The sequence below is a fragment of the Anguilla rostrata genome, chromosome 15 (genome assembly GCF_018555375.3).
Source record: "Anguilla rostrata isolate EN2019 chromosome 15, ASM1855537v3, whole genome shotgun sequence".
Lineage (NCBI taxonomy): Eukaryota > Metazoa > Chordata > Actinopteri > Anguilliformes > Anguillidae > Anguilla > Anguilla rostrata.
Genome location: NC_057947.1, coordinates 25,468,515 through 25,494,373, shown reverse-complemented (window position 1 = coordinate 25,494,373; position 25,859 = coordinate 25,468,515). Strand labels below are relative to the sequence as shown.

The 25,859-nt window shown below is 45.3% G+C and overlaps 1 protein-coding gene across 10 annotated transcripts in view; it reads right to left on the bottom strand.

Moving 5' to 3' along the window:
- Positions 1–6,256: 6,256 nt before the first annotated feature.
- Positions 6,257–25,859, bottom strand: part of LOC135241212 (mitogen-activated protein kinase kinase kinase kinase 4) — a 76,222-nt gene continuing 56,619 nt past the window's right edge. For 2 of the 10 annotated variants that reach the window (XM_064311402.1, XM_064311407.1), the window contains 17 exons: positions 25,012–25,149; positions 23,050–23,256; positions 21,148–21,254; positions 20,686–20,825; positions 20,038–20,135; positions 18,241–18,416; positions 16,709–16,826; positions 15,244–15,447; positions 13,706–13,823; positions 13,273–13,443; positions 12,110–12,253; positions 10,685–10,819; positions 9,656–9,756; positions 9,309–9,458; positions 8,507–8,666; positions 8,142–8,281; positions 6,257–7,197 (listed from right to left, as the gene is read on the bottom strand). In XM_064311402.1, coding sequence (XP_064167472.1) covers positions 7,114–7,197; positions 8,142–8,281; positions 8,507–8,666; positions 9,309–9,458; positions 9,656–9,756; positions 10,685–10,819; positions 12,110–12,253; positions 13,273–13,443; positions 13,706–13,823; positions 15,244–15,447; positions 16,709–16,826; positions 18,241–18,416; positions 20,038–20,135; positions 20,686–20,825; positions 21,148–21,254; positions 23,050–23,256; positions 25,012–25,149 — 2,391 coding nt within the window. In that variant the 3' untranslated portion in view covers positions 6,257–7,113. Of the gene's footprint in view, positions 7,198–8,141; positions 8,282–8,506; positions 8,667–9,308; positions 9,459–9,655; positions 9,757–10,684; positions 10,820–12,109; positions 12,254–13,272; positions 13,444–13,705; positions 13,824–15,243; positions 15,448–16,708; positions 16,827–18,240; positions 18,417–20,020; positions 20,136–20,685; positions 20,826–21,147; positions 21,255–23,049; positions 23,257–25,011; positions 25,150–25,859 lie in introns of those variants that run through there. The other 8 variants (XM_064311403.1, XM_064311412.1, XM_064311404.1 and 5 more) reach the window with 7 other exon arrangements.

Below are 25,859 nucleotides of genomic sequence, written 5' to 3'. Positions count from 1 at the left end.
GTTGAGCAACGCAGCTCCACAGCCACACTGCTTGTGTACATCTCATTTCTCCGGTTCATCAGAGGTTACATAAATACGGCCCATTATGTCATACGTTCATTCCACTAACACCATGATTCTGTTAATCATTTGCAAAGATAAGGTACAAACTTGAGCTCAAGAAATGAACGTGCTCATGGGCACAACAGAAATACCCTTTCTCGGATTGCGAAATCGAGAGTGCAGTGCTATTAATCCCCTACTCCACGCGGGGGGGGGGGGGGGTTGGGAGGACCAGCGCCCCAAAGGAAGGCTGCAGATACGCATGCTCACGCAATGCGACAGGAGTCGATGGCACACACTGGGTTTCAATACGACACTCCGACAAACAGGAATTTGTGTCATGGTTCTGTATTTTCTGTTTATGTTTTTCCTTTTTTTTTTTCTTTTTTTTTACTTCAGTTTTGTAGTTCTGTTTGTTTTTCCCCTCATGGCTTTTCCCGGTGTTTAATTGCATTATTGTTTTAAATTATTGTTTTTTGGTTGTGTCTTGTTATCCCTTCCCTCCCTGGTCTGATTGTGCCTTTGGTTCACCTATGTCTTGTTACCGTATATCGGTTTATTTAAGTCCTTTGTCTCCCTGACTCGGGTGCTGGTTCCTATTGTTTCTGACTCTGTGTTTCCGAACGTTTTTCTGCCTCTGTGTTTCCGCCCATGAGTTTCTGCCCGAGTATCTGTGTGTTTCTGCTTGCTGTTCTGCCCTGCCCGAGTTTGGCTCTGCACATTTTTGGTTTTTTGAAGTTCTGCTTTTTGTTCTGAAGTTTTTGTATTTTTCAGACTTGCCCTGCGTGGCCTCGTTTTTGGTTTCCTGGTTTTGTTACTTGTATGAAAGCAAACTCTTTGTTCTTATTTTCCTTTTGACGCCTCCTGAGTTTTTTCCCCCACTCCGCATCCATGGGTCCATTCTCCCGAATTCCTGACAATTTGAGCCTACATTTTATCACGGTATCCTGAGATATCCTGAGCATGGTCTTTTCTGAGGCCAGAACGGGGTTTGAAATCCAAATGTTACAAATGTCACAGAAGATGCTGCTCCTGCGGGGGGGGGGGGGGCACCATCAGAGATTTTGGGCCCCATGAAAAGATCTCACACTGGAGGCCCTCTGTCAATCAGGGGTCTTGGAATAAATGTAAATACCCACAATTTAAAGTCTGCATTTTAACCTCATATTCATAATTTCACTTCATATCCAATGTGCTGGAATACAGAGCCAAAACAAACAAACAAAACAAAAAGTATTTGGTCACTGTTCAAATACTTATGGACTGTACTGTATTTACAAAGCAGGAAACTGAACTCTGTGCTTATCAGCATACGTGCATACTGCTAGCAAAGCAACCCTCTGGGATCCTTGAGCACTCCTTGAAGGTGTGGGTGTGCGTGTAGAGACATGTTTGCAGAATGACTCATCGAGTAAATATGTATGTGTGTGTGTGTATATGCCAAATGACACCACCCACAGGTGCAAGCAGGGATTTTTTGGCAGCATGAAAAGGTTTCACATTAGATCCTACCACCCCAGGACACTCCCTCATGCATAATCTCCGCACAATTTTTTTGAAGGTCCCTGTCAGTCAGGGCCTTTGGAATCATCATATCATTCCTAGACAGCACCACTGATTCATGCCACCCTAAATATAAAGGGATTGGCAGTTCCATTGCTATGTACTACACATGCAGTATGTTGAGTCAAGTGCGGACTTGTTAAACTAATGTCTTTTTCACGTTTACATTGAATTAGTCACCTTTAATGTCAGTTTTGAGGTAGTGCAATGATGACACAATAAAATGGCCAGTTACATGCTGCTTTTACAGTAAGCCATGGCGATTGAACAACTGCATGTATGTATGACAAATCATCTCTTTGGCACCATTTGCCGTGGATTGCGGGGAATTTGAGTGCAGTAACACACCAGACATGAGCAACACCAATCATGTGGCTCTCGGTGGAGATAACGCACAGGGCACTGGCACATGCAGGAAACTCTCCTCCTTATTAATAAAGCCAGACTTCCACCCCTTCCCTTCCCCCCCACCATAACCCAGCTCTCTCATTCATATGCTTTTCCGTGTCACATTGCTCATCATCATAGCTGAGGGTTGTCATATTTCCATGCTGTAGCTAAAAAAAAAAATTCAGCGACTGACACAAATCGGCTGATATTTTAAGGCAAGCCATTTTACAACATTGCAAAAGCGGTATTGCATGTTGTGGGGTTTCTTCGAGAAGCACTTCTGCCTGGTTGCCTAATGCAGCATCCTGTCTAGGGGGAGGATGGCAGGTTCTAATACATGCAAGACCACACTGCTCTATGGCAAAACTGTATGGGCCACTGTCATAAGAGTAGTTATGACAACCATCACCCAATGAAATCAACTGTCAGCTCATTCCTGTCGCCTGCCTCTTTTCATTCATTTCATTGCAATTGTTTTTCCACTACCGGAATAACAGTTATCACACTGAGGTGATGTTGGGCAAGCAGGCTCACCAGTCTCATTCCTGTAAACCATGGACACTCAAATCTTCACCTCAAATCAAAATCCAGCCCTGATTTTCTTTCTCCCCCAGTTAATGAACTGAACAATTAGTGCCACCGATTGCCCAGACTGTATTCACACCTGACTAACAGGTAATGGGAAGGTAGAAAACCAGCAGATCTTAGACCTCGAGGGCCATAATTCAAGCAACAGGGCTATAAAGCTTGCTTGGCCATGCCACATATACACACAAAACATTAAAATGCCATTTAAAGACTAATGGTAAGTGATTAGTAAGTCAATGCAAACAATTTTCTTTTCTTTGCTGCAGCCCCCTCTGAGTGTGGAATTAAATCACTATTTAAGAGCCAACCTCTTCCGTTTTACATGTAACACTGTATTCTCAGGTATCACGTTGCTTTTTCATCTTTCTTTTAACTGAATTTTCTCTGCACGACATTTTGCTGTGAAATGTTTTAAATCTACAAATGACTTGTTACAAATATTATATTTGCTACAGCACATAACCAAAACTTTGATTCACGATTCCTGGTGTGAACTGACAACACTACTAGGTAAATAGTGACCTACAGCCGAACCGTGGGCAGTATGACAAGGTTTCATCAGCTCGTTACAAGCCATCCCCTCAAGCATTCATGTGTACCGCATACAGAGTGACAGGCAACACAACATCCCTCGCTGAAACAATAACAATAATGCTTCAACAAAGCACCAATTCACTGAGTCTTACCTTTACCTTTGTATCAACAATAACTTGCCCCTTTTAAAAAATTAAAAAACAGATGAAATTCATGTGGTTTCTTAAACTGAACAATAGGCGTAGTTTTGAAATAGAAATGTCCTGGGGGGACCCAGCGTCTGCTGGTTTTTGGTGTGTTCTCGACACCAGTGGTTCATTCAAGTCATTGAGTGGCCAAAGAATCCACACGCCTTGTTCTCACGGCCATAAAACCACAGAAAGGAAACCACAGAAACCCGCAGACACTGCAGCCCCGCCTGGATTCATTCGGACAGCCCAGTCCTACATCAATTAGAAATTGCAAACGAATCGTGTGCTTCCTTAAATTGCAACATAATAAGCAGCCAAAATGAAATTCCTGCATGGCACAAAATTGTTCTAGTATGATGCTATTCCAAACCCACAACACGTTACTGGGGCATTCTTACACTAGCGGCAGATGGACAAATCAAGAGAACGCTCCAGTATATTACTTTAACTTTATTCCAAGAAAAAAAAAAAAGACCTTCAGGAAAATACAATAATTCCCATGATACACTGAGTAGACATACGTTAGAATAGCATGGCAGAAACATTGGAGGAAACATGTCACATGACCCAGTTCACACCGCGCAGCCAGAGATGAGAAAGAGAACATTGCTACAACATCACTGCAACGCCAAGAGAACATTGAGCGTCACTGCTTTGACCAAAGTTCACAATCTGTCATTTTGTAATTAGTCTGGTAACTTTAAAATTCAACACAGTTGAGAGTTATTGGAAAAGAAGAGCTTAATAATAATTATAACAACACAAAAAGCTAAAAAGGGAAAAACAAAAACAAAAATATAAACCATAAATATGATGCACATTAGTGTAACAAAACATTGCTTCTGTAAACATTTACTTAACATAAGGTGTGCATTATAATATTAAACCACTCCAGTCGTATAATTGTAATTAGGGCTACATAAAATTACAGAAACAAAAGAAACTCATTAAGCTTCTTATCTAAACCTAGAAGTTGAAAAATATACGAGGCTAAAAGATCTTCAAAATGAATTTCTTATTGTAGTGGTTTTGTAATACTGTTTACACTTGTAATTTTGCCATCTTGGCACTTCGTAAAAAAAGAAAAAACAAAAAAAAAAAGCAACAGAGGCTGCTTTTCACAGACGGCAGAAATGGTTTTCCATTTGAAAATTCAACAGCTTTCTGTTAATGGTCATAAAGTCACTTCTGAAAGGCCTGGACATATCCCAGCACTGATAAAGAACACAGCCCAATGAGAAACTCGGTTCGGCCAGTATTTGAGGGCCTGATTACCATAAAGACCTCTCTTGCACAGTCGCACAACTACACACACGCAGGCACACACACACGCACGCACACACTAACACGCAGACACACTCGAAACGCTCACTCGCACCCACGGGTACTTCTGTTCAAACTTTACTTTTTTGACAAAGTAAATTGGATCACAAAATATTTAGTGATGAACAGGAGCAGTACATGTCAACAGTTCCAAACAAGACAGACGAGACTGAGAGCCCTGACGATGACAGCCCTGTGGCTGGGTTCGAAAATATGTTTGGGTCTTTGACAAATCCATTCGCCCCATTACTATCAGAGGGCTGCATGGCTGCTCTGGGGGTACGCTAGTCCGCATGGTCCTCCTCTGTGGGTGGCCTCAAGGATTTAACAATCTTTAGAGAACCAGGGCAGCGTGCTGAGGCTGTTTCCTCCTCCTGCACCTACACATCTCACCAAAAAAAATAGACCATCTTTCCTCTCCTTCTGTTTCTGCTATCTTTTTGAAAAACAAATCGGGTTGCAGTTTAATTTAGTTGCATTTTTATCTATCAATAACCAGTCATCATGAAGAACATTGGGGGGGAAGGGGGGAGGGGGCACAGCTTAAAAAACCCTGTGAGGGTCCATCGTGTCACCTGATGTGGAGATTGAAGTCTGAGCCCTATTGAGATTTCAGAAAATGCATTCAACTGATGAACGGCATTCAAGGCAACTGTAATGCACAGTACCAAAGGGGGCGAGAGACGGGGGACGCTCTGAGAACGTTTCGAGACCACGGCGGCAGCCATCGGTACGCAAGCAAACGAACGGTACAGACTGTACACGTTTCTCCATCGATGGTGAGTTCAAATAAAACGTTCAGCTGGGAGCAGGCCAGCCATGTCTCCTTGTGTGTGTCATTCATTAAAAAAAAAAAAAACACACACAAGAAAAAACATGAGAAGCTGACTAAAACAGTGAGTCTGTAAAATACAGGGTTAAGCAGAATCACTCCTCTTCATTCCACACAGGCTTAGTGCATTGCATTCAGTAAGAAGAAAAGAAAAAAAAACGAAATATAAAAAAGGACCAAAAAAAAACACCACTGCTTTACAAAGTCCACACAATTCCAAATTCTCGTAAAAATTAAACCTTCCATAACAAAAACAGGGTACTTTATCTGCATTGATCATAACCTCTGCATCAGTGAAAATAAATCATATACATTTGGGATCCCACAATTTTTCCTTTATCACTGTAGTTATGAACAGGACTTGATCAAGCACTTGTCACTGTTTTGGGGAGGCCAGTGGGGTGAGGGGAGTGAAAAGTCAGGGGGTCAGAGTTCACTTCCTTGTTTTCTGAGCCCATAATTCAAATATCCCTCAATTTGGACCAACCAAATAACCAGGGTGCTTAAAACGTGACAAGGCATGTCCAGTGCTGACCAACCAGGGCCGGAGAAGACGAATAAGAGTGGCAGGCAGCAAACGTACGGTCATAATAAACAGCTCAAGACTGGATCAAAGAGAAGGATCACCTGGACAGGTGACACAGTGACAGAAGGGGCCAAGCAATTCAGAGGGCTGTGTCAAATACAGTAAGAACTTCGGAGGGAAAAAGAGAACTTTTCGACATCTTCCAAAGAAAACCCAAAAACCACTTCCCTTCACATTACCCGTGTTTCAGTAAATATGAGGGCACCATTTTAAATGGTAGGTGCATGATAAGGTTTCCAATGAACTTTCCTCACAACCGGAAAAGCGGCGAATTCCTTTTTCTAACTTGGCTAAAGGTCCAGTGACAGCTGCATCTGCGGACCACCACCCCCCTACACACGGCCCAAACCACAGACCTGCCCCACCGACATCACTTGATCCAAGCCTTACTGCTTTTGACACACAATGTGACAACTGTGGTGACTACCATTAACGAATGGTCATGGCTGTACCCTGACTTTGGGGCCATAAGACAACGGATTCAAAAGAGAGACATCTTAACGTATACAAGCGTATTAACAGAGCAGGCCTTCAGCTGTGCTGTCCTGGCTGGATCTAAAATACACTGAACCATTAATAGTACAGGCTTTCACCCCCCACCCCCCTCCTGGCTGGTCTAATATATAATGGACTAATGAACTGTAAGCTGCAGCCCCTGCCCACCTGGGGTGAACCACAGTGGGCAGAGGGCTCCTGCACTGTGAGCAGGACAGGGCATGGACCCAAGAGGGGAGTCTGGTACAGCGATGGGTTAACCCTGTTGCCTGGTATTGCGCCACTGTTGACACTGTAACAATCCGGACGCCCGACATCCTCCATCTCATCAGCACCAAGAAGCCCTTTTCACCAGCTCATGTCTTAGCGCGCTTCGGTAAAACTCCAGATCCGTTTCGTGTGCGGCGGCAGTCTAAGGTGTTGCACGGCCCCAGTGCTCGGTGTAGCTCGGTACTCCGGTTGTAGATTAAGTGAAAGGGTCTTTTTTTAACATTTTTTTCCATTGTCATCTTGAATCTTGCAGACGGTCGTTCCTTCATCTTTTTCTCCAGTACGCCAGTGTGTGTTTCCTACCAGCTGAGCAGGGAGCTCCTCCCCAGTGTCATGAAGTACACCTGACTGGAGCCTCCAGAGCGCACGGATGCAAAGAACACCTGTATGAGTAAACACGCACACGCACGCGCGCACATACACACACGTGCGCACGCACACACACACACACACGGCCGCACGCACGCACGCACACACACACACACACAAACATCCGCACACACACACACACACACACGCACACACACACACACACACACAACACATGCACACACACACACTAACATTAGTAATTTCAAAAATACAGAAGAGAGAGACATTTACAGATAGAGAAAAATTATCATTTCTTAGGAGAAGTGGCTAAAATATTTAGTGGCATCACAGTCCATCAAGCTGTCACTATTTTAATCCGATGAATTGTAACAATCACAGCAATGAGATGCTTGTGAAAGGGTTTAGTCATAACCAAACCACAGCACCAGGCTGTTCCGCGTAGAGCTTAATCCTGTAGAAAAGACTGGCTGGTGATGAACGGACAGGAGGGAAAGCCCTGGCTACACACACTGACTAAGCCCTAGACCGCTTCCTTCTGCTTTCCGCCTTCAGGGCAGGCCATATTCCTGAGAGCTAGCTCCAAGGTTCCATTTTGAAATAGTTTCTCAATCTCCAAAAATATCCCTTCCCAATCAGAGGAACAACTTCTCATTTATTTTCTTCTATTCAGAGAGGAGAAACTCTGCAGGGGAGGATACTGTGTCGCTTGCAATGTACTCTTACACCAACCTGAGCTCTAACGCTGCACTGAAGGTGTTACTCAACGTCTGCTGGGGTGAGACAGTCTGGAGTGAGGAATCAGACTACGCATATCTCTTTGAAACTATACAATCAAAAAGCACCACTAGCTGACTGCCATACTGCAGTCAGTCTATGAATGATTGCACAGTAGTGTTGTTTTCACAACGTGTGTGTGTGTACGCGTTTGCTTGTGAGTGCGTGCATGTGTGCGTGTGTGTGTGTGTGTGTGTGTGTGTGTGTGCGCCTTTCTCACCTTGTCATTTCTCTCACACAGAAACTTGAGCCTCTGGGCTCTCTTGTGCATGAAGACTCCATCCAAGTGTCCCGTCTCCACGGAGCGGATTTCGATAGCCTTCTCTCCCCAACCCATTATCTGGTTGGACCTGATGTAGGCTGTGGTGGGAGGTGACAGCGAGGGGGGTGAGAAACTGAACCAAGGACATCTAAACACATTTGTTCATTCGTTCATTCACTCATTCAGTCAGTCAGTCAGTCATGTATTTATGCATGCAGTCAGTCAGTCATTCATTCAGTCAGTCAGTCAGTCAATGAGTCAGTCAGTCAGTCAGTCAGGGGTGTATCAGCTTGCGCTGCATTGCCCAGCATGGTGAGACGTACCCACAGAGGTGGGCATCTCTCCCCACTGCAGCACCACGTCTTTGGTGATCCGCCCGTACGTGTTGACGTAGACCCCCTCATCCTCATAGCACACCAGCAGCTCGATGCCGTCCGTGTTCGGCAGGATGATGATGGCGTGAGACTGGATGCTTGTCTGGATCTGAAGGACAAAAAGAGCAGGGAGAGCAGGATGAGAGAAGAGGGGAGTGGGAAGAGAAGAGACGAAAAAGACAGCAGGAAGGAGAGTGAAGAGCAAAAGAAAGAAGACGAAAAGAGAGAGATGGAAGGGAGAGAAAGAAATGGTGACCTCATCAAAATACTTTCAACTGAACTTCATGAGCCCCTCTCACACCTCAGCTCGCCACTGCACTGATTAACTTGTATAACCGTTTCTCTTACCAAGTGGCTGTCTATGTTGCCTAAATCACACAGAGTATTTCATTTTAGAATAGGTGGAGTCCAATGCAGCAATGCGATGAAGCAAAGCAACCAGCATACATTCCCCTTTACTTCATCACCTCTACTGGGAGCACCACACCCAAGGAGTTCTCCAAGCACTGGCTGTCAGCGAAATGGCTGACAGCAGCCCTCCGTTCGCCAAGCTACCTTTAGATATATATTTAAGGTTTGCTAACTAAAATAGTAAAAAATAATGCCATGGGAACCATTTGTTTCCCTGTCACCAACACCTCCAGCTGGCTACTCTTTTCACCTGGCTGGTTACTCAAAGATTTTGGGGCACCCCCCCTGAGAACACGCCCCCCTCGCCTGCCTCCAGAGTGTAGATGGGCGTGGTCCTTACGTGCGTTGGCAGATAGATGTCGTACACAGCCCCCGAGTCCACATCCACAGCGTGGAACCCAGAGCAGGAGCCATAGATGACCTTCAGCCTCTGACCTTCCTCCACCGTCAGGTCAACCAGCAGCGGCTTGTGCACCAATTCTCCAAACGACTGCGGAGACCAATCAGGGACACGTTACTCACGTGTGTGCACCACAGACTTCCAGGTTTCACTTCCAAGTTCTATTCTAAGATTGTTTCACGTGATGGTGAAAAGGCAAAAAAAAAAAAACAAAACAAAAAAAAGGTTCTTCTAAACCTTAGGGGACAAATTGATTTATAGTAATACGCACTGCTTCATGCACTCACCTTAAAGGCCATGAACTTGTGGTATGGCTTTGGGGCCCATGCATAGACTTCCACGGAATTCTTCAACGCCAGAACTAAAAACTTGATTCGCTCATATTTTACTGGAAACAGAAGAAAATGAAGAATGGTTTCTTATAAACCCCTGGAGATATACAGAGCATAGTCGTGTTTATGCAAAAACAGAGAAAGTAAGAAGTATCACTGAAAGCGGACAGGTCTCATCCCTTGAGTGAGTGTAGGCCCTTGTTTCTGGTGAAGATTATTTTGCAAAGCATACCCTTATATCGACATGATTTTTATGATTCTAGAAATACTACCATACTCTAACAAACCCACAGAGAGGCTACGAAAAGGCTACAGTTGGGCAGTAAATCCTCTGCAGGTGCTTTCCCCACAGGTGTGTGAAAAAGATGAAAACAGAGTGGCTACAACCATTGTTGCATTCGATAATTCGATAACCGCAATATATCAGCCATCACTACTTCACAGCTCATCTTGCTCTTCCCCTCTTGAGATGATGCTGATGATTGCATCAATGACCGCACTGGTTGCTTAATTCTCAGACACACAATTTCAACTGATGAACGTGTGACATTTTTTCCACAGATAGTATTGCCATTAAAGTTCTAATTCATTTGGTGGGATGTTGCATTTTCCCAAATACTGCTTTTCACAAAGAGCAAATCAGACGCTACATTTTACAGCTGAATGAATTTGAAATTAAAAAGGTTCAATCACTGCAGAATAATGAAGCACTCTCAATGAGGACGTGCTACTATCCAGCATACTTTTTGTGTTACTACTTTTGTGCTACAAATATACACTTTATGTGTTGTGGAAAGGAAGACTTTAGAACAAAGGCTGTGTTGAAAGTAACACAAAATGTTGTCCTTAACTAGACATGGAGAAGTTTAAAAACTGACATGTTATGTGTCGTTTTTAACACATATGTTAGAGTGTGCCAACTTGAGGCACAGAAATCTAAATTTTGAGTTCCTTTCCATCTGGAATTCTTGGAAGGTGACTTACCGACTTTGTAGTGCACACAGCCCTCCAGGTCACCCACCGTGGTCCAGCCCTGCTTCTTCTCTACCTCAGGATCATTGTGCAGAATCTTGTTCCTCAGCCAGGATAGGTAGTACACTCGCAGCTTGTTCTTTTTACCTGAGAAGGGAAAGGGAAAACAGGAAGCACATGAGCCGCCACTCACCAGAGATGTTTCAGGTAATTAAAAAAAAATGTATTTAAAAAATGTGTGGTAGAATTTATGGTCTCAGTTGCATACAGTTTTATTGGCTCTAACAGGAACTTCCTTTCCCTCAAAAATTCAAATAAGTAAATTCAAACTAGGCACAGAAATTTCACAAAAATGTGAAGCATGGAAAGAGGTTGGGCTCTATATCCTATGGATTTATTTCACAACTAAACTAAATTAAAAGTGGCCAAAGAGAACTTTTGAAGCCTAGTAAAGTGTGTTCTATTACCCCTACAAACTTGCAATGTATCAAACCAGCAATTTATACCAAAATTCTATAAAATAAATCTGAATAATAGGGTGTCTATGCACCTTTGTTACCTGGCAACTACATATTATCAAGTGTTATGTTTTATATGAGAGCATGTTAGTAAATATTGACTCAGCTACGCGTGTGTGTCTGTGTTACGTGTGCGTGTGTGAGATGTCAAAAAATCCTGCAGAATATACACACCCGTTGCTCAATTTCCTCTTCAGACAGTGAGAACAAAGACTGCACGACAGCACTTCCTCACAACAACTTTCCAGTGGAAAAACACAAACCTACTTTTGCACGAGTCTGACGACCATCGATTTAGCAAAAAGCCAAAACGTGCCCATGAAGAAATTGGGAATTCTATCCGGAAATAAACACTCAGAGAAAACCAGGGAAATTACACTACTCCACTGTATGTACATAAAAAGTAACTCTTCCTCTTATGACTCATTTGAGGAATACAGTTTAATAGCCAGCAGGCCTCCGGGGAGCTGGAGACCACCCTTGCTTGAGGTCACACATCCCTTAGCCTCACTTCTCAGGTCCAAAACCCCGCTTTACTACGAGCACGAACAGGTCGACACTGAGGTGAGAGAACTGCGCCCAATTTCCCAGTGCGCACTTCGCTCACGATCCCGCGCATGTAAATCTCCAGCAGGAGGCACCAGATCAAACCAGTTCAAAGCGCAACCCTCTACAACGTCAGCGGCGAGGACCCAATCCAGATAACAGGAATCTAAACCCGCAAGCTCTAACTTCCCCTTTCAAAACAGAGAGAGAGAAAAATTTTTTTTTAATCTGGGGTAGAGACTTCAGAGCCCCGCAACAGGAGTGTTCCGCCCCCCCCCCCCCCCCCAGTCCTTTCAGACACTCAAGAGCTCACAGCGAGCGCAGATCCACGTGCCTTCCCATGAGCCTTCAGCAGGCGACAGGTGTGCGCTACCTGATATTGTCACAAGGACGTTGAGTCCCTCCAGCACGTCCATCTGCTGGATGCGTCTGCGGCTGATGAGGGGGTAGACCTTCCCCTGGCCGCTCCGGTCCAGCAGCATCAGACCGCTCTCTGTGCCCACCAGCAGGTTCACACCTGCCCAGGAACCGCACAGGAGAGGTTCAGCACACATGCGACAATAGACAAGACAATAGTGGGAATTCAAATAACTTACTCAAAAAAAAAAAGAAATTAAATTCATTTACAGCCCATATTAAAACATAAATGAAGAGACTTTTCCCCAGATATTTAAACTTAGGGTTTATGGGTAAATATGTTTACAATAATACAGCTTGATCACATAATGAGCAATGCTGCTATGGTAAATAGTGACCATGAACAGTGAAATGTTCTAAATTCAAAATGATACTTGAAAGCATGTATAATCATGTGTGTAACATACATTGACATAGGAAGGAACAACCTCTAATTAACTCTTTAAGATATAATATGTGATCAGAATGCTCTTAATGGAAGATTCTAATGCTGATGTAACAATCAGTGCTGGTAATGAAAGCAACAGAGTTCTAGAACATTGACTTGGCATTTTGAACATTCAAAAAAAAACCTACGCTTCAAAAGAGTTTAAGAAACAATGTAAGCATTGCTGGGAAAAGCAAAGTGAAAGCTATGTCAGGAGCCAGCACTACACCCACTGAAATCAGTCATTGCCATGGTGACATCTTATTCATGGGAAACCATTTATTAGCAATAGATTCACCAATTTATCATCATGGCAGGAACAGGAACTACTTCAATTGGGAGGCAAGAGTCAACAAGAAGGTACTTGTGTATATAACTCATATTTAAGCACATCCAATAGACTATTTGTTCACCTCATTTGTTCAGTAAAAATAAATGTAAAATAAATTCTGTTCAGTGAAGAAAACTGTATAATTTTAAATGAAAAGTTTACCATCTCACAAAAAGGACTGATACCACTTCCATTTCTCACTGGAAATAAGTAACAAGGAAAAATGACACCATTTTACTAGGGCTGTGGAATGCAGTATAATTTTACTAGCTTAGTGCTTGACTCTAGGCACTTCAGACAGCCCTTAAAACTGTAAGTGCTGCCCCCTAATGGCCCATGAGCAGACTGACCGAACACCTACCCCACAGTGCAGCACACAGGATCTCGGAGTTGAACCGCTTCTTGTATTTGCGAATTTCTGGGGTGTCACTCTGCGGCCGTGTGTTCACGGGGTTCACGTTCACCACTGAGCCCTTCCTGGAGGGGTCCTGTCTCAGGACTTCCTGTAGTCTGGCCTCATTACCGAAACCTGCTGAGGAGGGGTGAAAGGTGAGACACCAAAATCTATGCTTGAGCTATCCTGGAGCCTATATCATAGGCAAATAATTAGAATTTTAGAACAGTTTCATGCAAGGAAAGAGATGTCAATCTGCATATTAATATTACAATACTTACGAGTTTTGGTCTAGGCAGGCAGGTGGCAACGGAAAGGACCAATCACATTGTAAAGGGGAAAGAGGAGCTGACCAATCAGAATGCAAGTTGCTGCCATGTCAGGAAGACAGGTAACTTACCCACAGAGTTGAGGGAGGTCCCGCTGGAGGGGGAGATCTGCAACAACCGGGGATCAATGAATGGGGTGAAAGAGGAGGAGGACTTATGCTTCTGCAAAGTGTTACTGGCAGACTGGGTCTAGAACACAAAGACACGAGGGACAGGCAGAGTGAGCAAACTGGCTAGCTGCTTCCTGATGACATGGGCCCAACAACAATAAACTGAACAAACGATGACCTTTTAGTCTGCACTAAATTACTTAATTTCAAAGACAGATATTACAAACAGAATTCAATAAACATTAGACAGAGATGTCAAATGAAGATCAATATTCAGCAAATGGCAGAGAAATGTATTCAAATTCATAGTCAGTTTGAGTCAGTTCAACCACCATGCACAGTGTGCAGCCAGAAAGTCAGCGAGACACAGGCACAAATGTACAACATGTTTGGGGTGAAACAGATGGAATATTCAAGGGAATATAACAAAAAAAAAATCAGGGAATGCCATTTAGCATTAAACAAGTAAAACTTGAAAGTGTAAAACAGATAATGTGAAAAGTGACAACTACAGTAAAAAACTGCCCTTTTCTGAAAACAAAAAGATATACCATCATGCTCAGGAAATATCATAATTACATTAAATTACATTATATTTGCAGGAGCACCCAGTAACATATCTTTGGTTCTGGAGAGTTGTCTCTAAATGTTCCTTGATTCTCATGTTACACAACAAAATGTCTGTTAAGAAGCAATAATCCACATTGTCCGAGCTTATCAAATGTTCACAGGCAGGACAGCCATAGGGAAATAGGAAAAAGCTTCTCACTTTGTGGAATCATTACAGACTAGGTAGACATCCCTGAACCTGAATTTGTATTTAAGGAAAAAACATTATATATATATAACTTACATAAGACCTTACACTATCTTACAAGATCTACAATATAGGTACATTTTTTCCATTCACTATTTAATGAACTTTACTTTTTTTCGTCATTTTGCACTGTACTGATACACACTGGTAACTACTATGGATAGTGGATTTTGTGAAGAGGGAGTGCTGTATGATTCTATTTAGTTTGGTTGGTTGATGTTTTTCCATAATGATCAACAAGTGCAGTTTTAGCACAATTAAAAAAACCAGTGGAACAAAAGACTCAAAAATAAAGAAAGCCAAAGAGTGTTAATAAATCAAAGCAGTCAGGTTAGTTCACTCTGAACAGCAAAGCAGGCAGAAAACCACGTTAAGGAGAAGCTAAACTAAAAGGGCTCCACCTGCTTGGAGCTCAGTACGGAGACCCTGGATGCAGTGGTTTAGACCCAGAATGAGTGGTTTAGACCCTGGATGCAGTGGTTTAGACCCCGGATGAGTGGTTTAGACCCTAGAAGCTGTTGTTTAGACCCAGGAAGCAATAGTTCAGATCCGGGAAACAGTGGTTTAGAGCCACCACCTCACTACCTATCCCAGCAGGTGGTGGAAACTACGAGGCAGCGTCGAGGAGAGAGCGCAGCAACCAGCCAGCCAGTAGGGGGGCAGCAGCATGTGAGGGACATACCTGGTTAGCAGTGAGCTTGTCCAGGGGGGTCTGGGGGGACATGGAGGGGCTCGTCTGGGTGGATGAAGGGGAGTTGGAGGAGGAGGAATGGCTTTGCTGGATGAGATCTGGTAAGAGGTGAATGCGGCCGGCAAAGCCATTGCTCTCTTGGTGGGCGGGGCCGGGGCCTGGGCCTGGGCCGGGGCGCTTTTTGTCACCCGCGCTCTGTAATCAAGAACAGCCACACACGGGTCTGTGCTGTGCGCAGGAGGCTCTGCTGGGAGGAGAACCAGCTAGTCTACCATCGCAAGGTGAGGAGAAAATAAATCAACCGTTACGTTAAGGTAAAGCAACACGTCAACAACCCTTTCCAAACTATCCCCTTGATCCTTAAAGAATGAAAAAAAAAAAAAAAAAGCTTTGGAGGTCAGCAACAAAGAACGTTTTTTTTCCTATTCCTTTTTCCATCCGATGATGCTTAGCAACATTTCTTTCTTAGGGGGGAGAGTTCAGGGAAGATTGAGTCCAGCAGAACCGACAGGATTTATGAGAAATCTTTTGCTGTCCGTAACGTGACCTGAACAAGGCCAACAGAACATTTACTCGCACTGAGCTGCAAGGCTGAAACCACGACAGTGACCTTTCCCTCAAAGCCTCGCACACCATCTGCAGAGCTAATAACGCAGCAGTGATCTTCAGCTCCTGTTACTCGGCCTTATCCCTTCTGTGTTGCAGCGTTTCATAACAACTCACAGGTCTGGGTGACCATGACTACTGTGGGCAGTATTGCATTGTGTGAAACAGGCAGGCGGCAAATCACTTTCTTCCAATGGGCTGTGTGACAGAGATTTTGTGTGTGTGTGTCTGTGTGTGCATGTGTACGCGCGTATGTGAGCATGAGTGTGCAAGGCTACACTAAGCATATGCGGAACACTAGAAAGGAGCAGGCTAAAGTAAGGACTGTGTTCGTCCTTTTGACCGACAGAAGTACAAGAGTTCTGAATGAGAGAAGCTGCAGTAGGGCAGGAGGCGATTTAGCACACTGGTTGTGAAAGAGGTGTAAACCATTGGTCTTTCATGATCTAGCGATGTATAGCACCATGTGAATTACACTGAGAATCACAGGATGGGCACAGCACTGCACTAAATCCTGTCAGCTGTCCAAATGGTGGGGGAAATCTTGATAGAGGCCGTTCACTTCCTGTTCAAAGTAGCTGTGTATTCTAGGTGCTCCCGGGGTCTTCTTTCCATGCAATTACACACTAGGACTTACGACTGACAAGGCCTCTAACCACACAGGTTCTCCCATTACCAGAAATGAAAACCAACAAAAAAAATAAAACTTAAAAAAAATTTTCAATTAAAAAACAAAAAAAAAACAAACAGAAAGGGGATGAATGAGGAATGAGTGAACAGCCACAGCGATACAAAAAGGTAAAACGGTGTGCATCTTTTTTTCCTGAGGCAGGGCTCCTCCTTCCTTTACCTGCCGGACTATCAAAGTTCCGTCTTTGCAGGGCGTGGTGGCCGGGTCGCTCTCCGCCTCGTCGTGCACAATCATCGTCTTCACCGACTCCGTCTCGCCGTTGCTCAGCTTGGAAGAGCTGCGGGTGAGAAAGGGAGGGAGCTCGTTAGTGAGCCGGCAACTCAGACAGGTCACATGACCCGCCGTAAAGGATTACAAGAGCGCAACGGTTATCAAACTGGAGGGGCCTCCTCTCTTCACGTGACACAATGAGCCCGGGAGTACTCGTCAATTACGCCACTTGTGTTCGCCTGCGTGGGCCGGTTAACCTTCCAGGCTAATGCATTTGCTGTAGAGCTTAAGATTTCTCAACCTCACGCCATGAACCTGTTGAGTTCACCCAGTCCTGAAATGGCCAGAGTCACTGGAATGTGGTTTGGCTATTTCTGCACAGTGTTTGCTGTTGCACTTTCTGAAGGCATCTCAGATCCATCATTAGGATGCAGTTTTTCATGTTTATTACATTACATTACAGGCATTTGGCAGACGCTCTTATCCAGAGCGACGTACAAGAAAGTGTATAACCAAAACCATGAGGGCAGTCACAATGCTGAGCCTCAAGACAGGTTATAAGACAAGAGCTCTCTCACCTCAAAGCAGCATTACTACTACAGAATGCTTCATATTGCATACAGTATATGCAAGGAATTCAAAGCCAAGTGTAAAAGTACTTTGGAAGCATATTACCAAAAGAAACTACTGGAAATGGCACCATGAATCATCGGCTAATAATTCAGGGTGAAAATTTCATTTTCATGTTTTATTTTCAGGTAGCATTTTGGTTACAGAAAATCATATAGTCATAACCATATAAGCCAAACAAACATCTCCATTACTGTGTGCTTCAATATCAGTGTAGAGAACAATCTATTCCCGAGAGATTAACGTAGCTGACCTATTTCTGAACTAAAGCATTACAGGCCTGTTTGTCAGTAACATCACCAGCGTGTGCATGAGTCTCACTCTCTGTCATGCTCTCTCTCTCTTTCTCTCTCTCTCTCTCTGTCGTGCTCTCTCTCTCTGTCCCCGTCGTGCTCTCTCTCTCGCTCTCAATATGAAGGGCTATATTCAGTATAATTCAGAGAAGCATTGGTGTTTCATTCCTATAGCACAGTCACATTCATTCATGCCATTTAATTCTTGAAACACCTGACTCAGTATATGAATACATGTTTGCATCGGCCGTAGGATAGTGGACAAGAGCACTTATTTACTGCAGTGGACTCATAAATCCAGAGCCTTGAACTGTTTTTTTTTTCAGCTGCCCCAAAGTTTCTATTCTCTATTTTGAACTGGGCAAGTAAAACCTGGTTTCAAAGCATTCAACCACAGACCCCAGATACCAAGCGACTTCCGGGCCGGATCTGTGCCGATTCCACCCAAAGCCGCTTGCTGTCTATTGGCTAGTGGAACCAATACTTGAGGAGCCGCCAGCACAGGTGGCGGTGTGGAAGTGGCAGGTGGGAGAGAGGTGTGGATGGCGATGTGCGTACACCGCTCGCGAGTCCTCAGGGCCAGAAGTGGACTCCTCCGCACCCTCCTGGTCCACGTCCTCATCGTCCTCATCTGTGGTCCCCGACTCCTCGCTGGAGGACGAGTAATCCGTCACCTTGTGGGGGGGGCGGACGTCCTCCACGGCACGCAGCTCCTTGGCCAGGGCAGTAAGGTCCTGGGGGATAGGGGTCAGAGGTCAGACGCATGCCACTGTGCACTTTGGCGCCACCCGCAGGTGTAACAAGACAAAACTGCTGGTGACGCAAGCCTCAGCCCAACAGTGATGAACCCCAGCTACAGGCCAGAAAAAAAACATTCTTCAATCACATACTTATTGATATACACTTAGAAGGTCATTTAAATCAAGAGTAGTATTATTCTCTTTCTCTTTTTCCCTCCGAGCAAAAGACTTCCTGGCAATAAGGGGCAGCTCATCTCACAGGAAATTACAAAGAGAGAAGTGCAGGAAGAAAGCAGGAAAGTGCAGACAGGAAGTGAAAAGCGGTAAAAGACCACCAGCCTATGAGGCTGGCCAGTGAAGAGCCCGCAAAGGAATGAATATGGAGATAAGTGATGTGCGCTAGCTACAGCCCAGACATAATGATGGACAAAAGCAAATCATTAAAACTCTCGAGTTGTACATGTAATTATTTGAATAAACACATAAAAGGGTCTGCCAAATATTTTGTTGCATAGATACAATTTCCTACACTTTTCCTTCATAAGTTGGCATCAGCCTATACAGCCTGACAAACATCGGTTTTTGATAAAAAGCCTGAATTTCCATATGATGAATCACTAACATTAAGCCTCTTAATTAGACACTATATTTCAAAGCAAACCAACTCTTTCTTAGAACTGCAGCACATTTCACGAGGTGAAGTCATGGAGACAAACACCAGTTAAAAGCTCTGATAGTCACTCTCAGCCTTCCTAAAAACAGACTGGAGCCAGTAAGTTGCTTGATTGCCAATACCCCTGTGCCTTTCCACAAACAGGCCCACACAAGATTTACATGGAAATGACGCAGTGACCACAATCAAAAGGGAGGGAAAAAAGGAAAGTTCACAGGGAGACACGGGAGGCGCCTCCCGTTGCAGCGAATATGAACATGATATGAGGAGATGTCGCTTTTCTGAAGCGGCACAGTAAAGCAGTAATGTGTGGCTTGAGGTCAGAGGAGAGACAACGAGCAAAAGCTGGTGTTCCCTATGGCTGGCAGCGGCATGCAGCTTTGGGGGGGGGGGGGCAGTGAGTCACACCAGTCCACACAGGAATGAACACACTCCATCTGGCACTGCTTACCACGTCACCCTACACAACTCAGACAGAGTCACGTGATTACGTCATGTGACCCCGTGAGGGGCCCCGAGTCCGCAGAGCAGTCGGCGGAAAAACAAAGAAAGGAAAATGAGGACAAAGAAGAAAAAAAAAAAAAACCACAAAAAAACTCTGCATGTGTAAAAACACTGTCATTTCTTTCATCCATGACTATGACTCTTACAAAAGTGCTGACGACTAGCTAAAATAAATAAATAAAATTAAATAAAAATCTGGAACAACCCCAAAACTCTCTTACAGTACTCGCTTTGTGAAGCGTTCCGTCCTGGACTGTTTCCACTAAAATGTTGTTGTACAGACGTGAGGTCACGACCACTCAGGGTCCTCTCCAGACACAGGCAATTTAAAATATCACAACATCAAAAGCCTGGAGGGCCACTGAAAGTCTCGGGGCATAAAAACACTTATCAGATCAGCCGACGCCGAGGAGATGAGCAGTAACGTTAGGCACTCACAGCTGGCCGGCTCGGTCTGACAAAGTCCTTCTTCTCGTCGGGCTTCTTTCCGGCGTGTTCCGGGCGCTGCATGGGGGAGCCCTCAGACTTTGAAGAGGCTGAAGTGGAAGATTAACGAACGGATTCCGGGGTTTAAGTGGCTGAGGAAGATGTTCTGACAGCGCAAAAAGCTCAGTACTGTGGGAATGCGTGTCTGTGATACAGCTTTTTAGCCTGCTGCTGGTCTGTGAGTGAGTGCACGTGCTTGGTGTGCACAGTAATGTAGCATTTACAGTATGTGTTCTCAAGTAACATTAATGAAATGCAGTTGAATAGTGTGTCAGGGACGGAATCTATACTGCATGAGCAGCAGGTGTACGCACGAGAGTAAGCAATAGCCTGTCTATGATTATGCGTGTGCCTGTATCTATGTGAGTGTGCGCTTGTGTGTGCGTGTGTGTGCATGTGTGCTTGCGTGTGTACGTGTGTGTGTGTGTATGTAGGTGTGTGTGTGTATGTCGTGTGGCGTGTGTGGTGTGCGTGTGTGTGTGTGTGTATGGGGGGGTGTGTGTGTGTGTGTGCGTGTGGTGTGTGTGTATGGGTGGGGGTGTGTGTGTGTGATGTGTGTGTGTGTGCGTGTGTGCGCGCGTGTGGGGACACTGGACTCACAGCGCACTCGGAACCTTTCCCCAGAGCTGCTCTGGGACCCGGCCTGAGAGCTGGAGTTACTGGAGCCGGAGGAGCTGCCGCTGCCCGGCCTGGAGGCCAGCTTCTCCACACGGTCCCAGAGGAGGCGTGGCTCTGCGTTACTGAGAGAGGGGCACAGTCACACAAGGCTCCATGTGACAAGGAAACAAGCAATGGACAAACAGTGACCCTACCCTTTGAGTTTTTTCTGATCAGTGAAGCATAACGGTTAGGGCAATGGGCTTATTGGGTAAACTCAAAGATTGTTTCATTCCCACTGCCGTTGTGCACAGCAGTGAACTATACAGCTGCATAAATGGATGGTGTTTAAGTTGTTTGGGATAAAAGCTTCTGCAAGATGGCAAAATGTAAAATAGAGGCCAGTGAGAAGCGGCACTGTCCCACAGGTAGAAATGAAGAGCAGCAGGGAGAGGGCGTGGTTACCTGGAGTTCCTCTGTCCCACCTGGCTGCTCTGCTGCTGCAGGTTCCCCTGGAGGGGCGACTCCCGGCGAGGGAGCACAGGGGACCTGGACGTTGTCCTCACCGGGACCTTTCCCAAAAGAGAAGACAATCTCACAGGTGAGGCAGCAGGGGGCGCCAAAAGCGCACACTCGGCTGCTCTCACACAATTCCCCTCCACACTCACGCAGTGCTCTTCCCAAATGAGAAAGAGCAACTCTTTCCACCGCTGGCAAAATTACATGGTTCCAAAAGCAAAGATCAAATTGTAATTATGAGTAAAGACAATTAAGATCTGTGTTCAAACCTACTCTCAGGAAAATCTTGCACCGATATACAAGAAAAGAAATGAAAACACATCAACAAAGTCAGTATTAACACGTTCATAACTAAAAACTACATGGGAAATACCTCATGAAACACAATGAAACGACCAACAAACAACATTGGGACAATTAGTGGAAATAACATCGGAATATAATCAACAGAAGAGGTAACGTTTTAGTATCCAGTGACCTGCATACATATGACTGCAAATCTCTTCTTGGGCTCCAGAGTTGTTACTAGCACACTCTCAGCTAGCTCGATGTTCTTGCACAATCGCTGTGGAAAACAGCCATGTTTCGACTTAAAAAGTTAACAGAGACACTAAAAAAAAACCCTAAAAGAGAGCACAGATTTCAGTAGCCCCCCAAATGGATGTGCAATGAATGAACCTGATCACAAGAGCAGAGGAATTATGGGAGAGTAGAGACTGCGCACACCTGGGCAGGGTAGAAGGGGGTGGAAATGAGACCCACAGGACAGATGAGCAGTGGCCAGAGCGATACAAACACAATGATGTGGTTAGCAGGTGCAGGACAGGACTTACACAGGAGGGTTATGGGAGTTTCAGAGGGCATTACACCTCAAAGCTGACAATGCAAAAACATGGGCAGCAAGGCAACTACATTGGTAATCCTTGGCCATAATTCATGACTTCATTAGTAATTAATTAGGAATTAATAAATACTTATTACAAATTAATTTGTTGATTTTACTGTGGAAAATTAGCCCTCCTCTTTAAGATTCAGTGGAGGCGGTACACTACAGGTACCATGTGTGTTATTCAGCATCTTGAATTTCCTGATGCCTGGAGATGTGGTCAGTCAGGTGACCCAGTGACATCACTATGGAGATCTGCTTTGGCCCCCCTTTCAAGCCACGACAGCATAAATGGCGAGCGATCCTGTGCATTCGGCAGGCACACCACGGCACTAACGTGTGTCCTCTCTCAAAGAGCACTCTGGCACATGCGGACAGCCAACACATGTCGGTTTGCCCAAAGGAGCAGCTCTTGCATAAAGTGACATGGAGAATCCAGCCAATTAAACCCCTCCCTAGATAATGCTATGGCCCATAATGCAATGCCTGCTGGCCGCAGTCAGTACGGGCATGACCAGGATTAGGTACCAGACCGTGGGGTCCATCCAGGCACTGGAGCCCAGTGCCTCAGCAGGATGAGTTGCCCATGCTAACTAAAGGAAAATGCCAGAAGGGCTCCTAGGGCAGGCAGGCGATAACAAATCACACTGATCTCAGAGCTGACACACAGGCAGGTGTAGGTAAACGATAGCAGATGACACTGATCTCAGAGCTGACACACAGGCAGGCGTAATTAAGTGACAACAGATCACACTGATCTCAGAGCTGACACACAGGCAGGTCTAGGCAAACAATAGCAGATCACACTGATCTCAGCGCTGACACACACGCAGGTGTAGGTAACGATAACAGATCTCACTGATCTGGGGTCAGAAACAGCACTGTTCACAGGGCCCCTCAGCAGGATGGTGGAGGGGAGGAGGTAAATGGGTAAAACGCGGGCCCTGCAAGCCTGTCCTTACCCTGGGAGGGACCTCCTCATTGTGGCCCCGAGCCCAGGCCCCAGGGGGCTCTGCCCTAGGTTCTGAGGGGGGCAGCGGATCGCCGCGTGCAGGCGCTGGGTGGTGGGGGTCCTGAGAGCGCAGATGGAGATGTGCAAAACTAGGAAGCGGATCACTGAAGGAATGGGAGCGAGACACAGGGGGAGCTGCCACATGAGACCACTGGACCTTCCAGAGGAGAGAACAAACAGGGGGGTCAGCACAGCGAGAGGGTGCAGGGAGACCATAGCACAGCCAGGGAGAGAGCCAGGGATGAGCTGCCTGGGACCAGACCTTCTCACTCTCCCACTCTCTCACACACTCACACACACCAGACACATAAACACATACATACGCGTGCACAAGCACCCACAAATCACACACAAATACACACACACACAGACCATCACAAACACAGACACACACACACACACACACAGCACACACACACACATCTAAACACACACAGATACACACACACAGAGGCACACACACACAGAGGAAACAGTCACGCACTTCAGGCAGAAACAAAGAGATACACATGCGAGCAGACACAGGTAGACATGCAGACTGTACAGATGTACACACACAGAGATTCAGGCCAGTAAACTCAAAGACGCACGATGACTGAAACTCAAGGCGGGTTACAGAGCCACCTGTGCACTGGGAGTGTCACAGCATTATTGTGTCATTACTGCGTCAAGCAAAAACCATGTAACATGGGATCACTGGAGCCGTGCATGCCTCAACACATTCTCATTTCTTTTATTCTTCCTTTATCTTTCCATTAGCTTGTAGAAATCTGCAGACGTTCCCACAGAACCCGACAGGCTGGAGTAAACATGCCTGTCAATGACATATTGAATCATAATGCGATCCAAACCAATCAGGCATGATTGAACCCGTATTGCTTCAAAGCGGTAAACAAAAAAGTAAATAAATAAATTACAGAATTAAGCGATTATAATGATCATACTTTAATTACAGCTTTTAGACCTCTATAGCCTTGCCACTCCTCTGAAGCATTCATTCAAACTTCAAACATCTAAAACTGAATTATTTGTGCATCTGTGCAGTTAGGCTTCAAAGAACTGTGAGGAATGCACAGAGCTAACGATCACACAAAAACTACACCTATGAAATCCAGATCCACACAAAGACACGCAAAAACATACAGCACACACAACAAACACACTCACACACAAACACACACATCACCCTCTCAATGCCCAACACTACGACATGTATAACCGACAGACAGCCTTGGACTCATTGACCATTCGAGGAATATGACAGCAAGACAGCAAGTTGACAGGAAGAGCTTTACTGGGTGTTTGTTTCATTCCCCAAATGGTTCCAGTGCACCGGACAGGTCAATGGCAGAAGAATGATGGCAGAGTGTGGAGAGGATAGAATGATTGGGTGTGGTGCAGCAGCCATTAGCATGCAGACTAAGCATTCCCGCTGTCCTTACAGAAGCTAGGGTAGGAGCCATCTGTCACCCAGACCAAAGCTGGAATTCTGCCTGCCTGCTCAGGGAGAGCAGATCGGGCTCAAGAATCCAGACATTAAACTGGAGGGTGGGGCCCTCATCTTCAGTTACCAGGTGTATGAAAACTTGTACTAGCTGAAAATTCATTAGCAACAAGATTAAAAGTACATGTATAAAAAATAATTCTAATATCGTTCTGAAATTCTCCAACCCAGATCATGTGACCCGAGTGGAGTGTGCAGCACCTCGTGGAAGATTTATAGTAGGGAGAACGACAGACAGACAGACAGACAGACTGAGGGACAGAGAGGAAGAGAGAGACGGTGAGAGAGAGAAAGAGACGGACAGAGAGAGAGAGAGAGAGAGAGAGACAGTAAGAGAGAAAGGCAGAGAGAGAGAAAGACAGAGAGACAGAAAGAGAGAAAGAGAGAGAGAAGTGGTTGCAGGTTTACCTGAGGTTCTGTGGGCCTGTGCACTGGCTCGGAGGAGTTGCCGTTAGAGAATGGTTCCGCGCGGGGGGGCACGGGGGGCTGCTTGGACTGTGCTGCTTGAGGAGAGCCCTGAACATTCTTTCGAAATCTTTCATCAGCCTGAGTGGACAGACAGGGGAACAGCCTAAATATCACAGACACTCCAGAGGGACACTGTCAGCGGCAGCGTCAATCAATCAAGCGCACCACTATTTCAGCGACCTACAGACACAACAACATGGACAACAGCAGAGTTTCCATAGGAAGCCTCGAATCACTGACTCAAGTCAGTTTTCCTTTCCCACATTATCGGGCCAATCCGCATTGCGTCCACACACAGCAGATCTGATCTTGCACACAAACGGTCAGCGTAAAATGAAGAGCGTGGAAGGCACACGATGGCAGACCAATACAGCCATCGGTCTCAATCACTTCCTGAGGAAACTCCACTGCGGACGACGAGAGGCTTAACGTGTTAATGGCACGGCAGGACTCTTGAGATGAAACATCTTGAGGACCAAAACAGCCGCGAGCACAGCGTTCTCAGAACACCGCAGAGACGTTGTGGCAACGTTATGGTAATGCTGTGAGAACGCGCTGTGTCAGCTGGCTCCACGGAAGACTGGACCGCACTGGATTCTGGGGAACACATGCGGGATCATACGAACGGATACGAACATCTCCTCTGGAAAACATTTCGGCAGATTCTCCATGTGAAACACAGCTGGTGCTTTTTGTTAAAATTATCCGGAAAGCTATTACAAATCGGCAATTACCAAGCCCCATGGAGAAACTGCAAAATGCCGCTCGAACATAAAGCTGCTTGACTG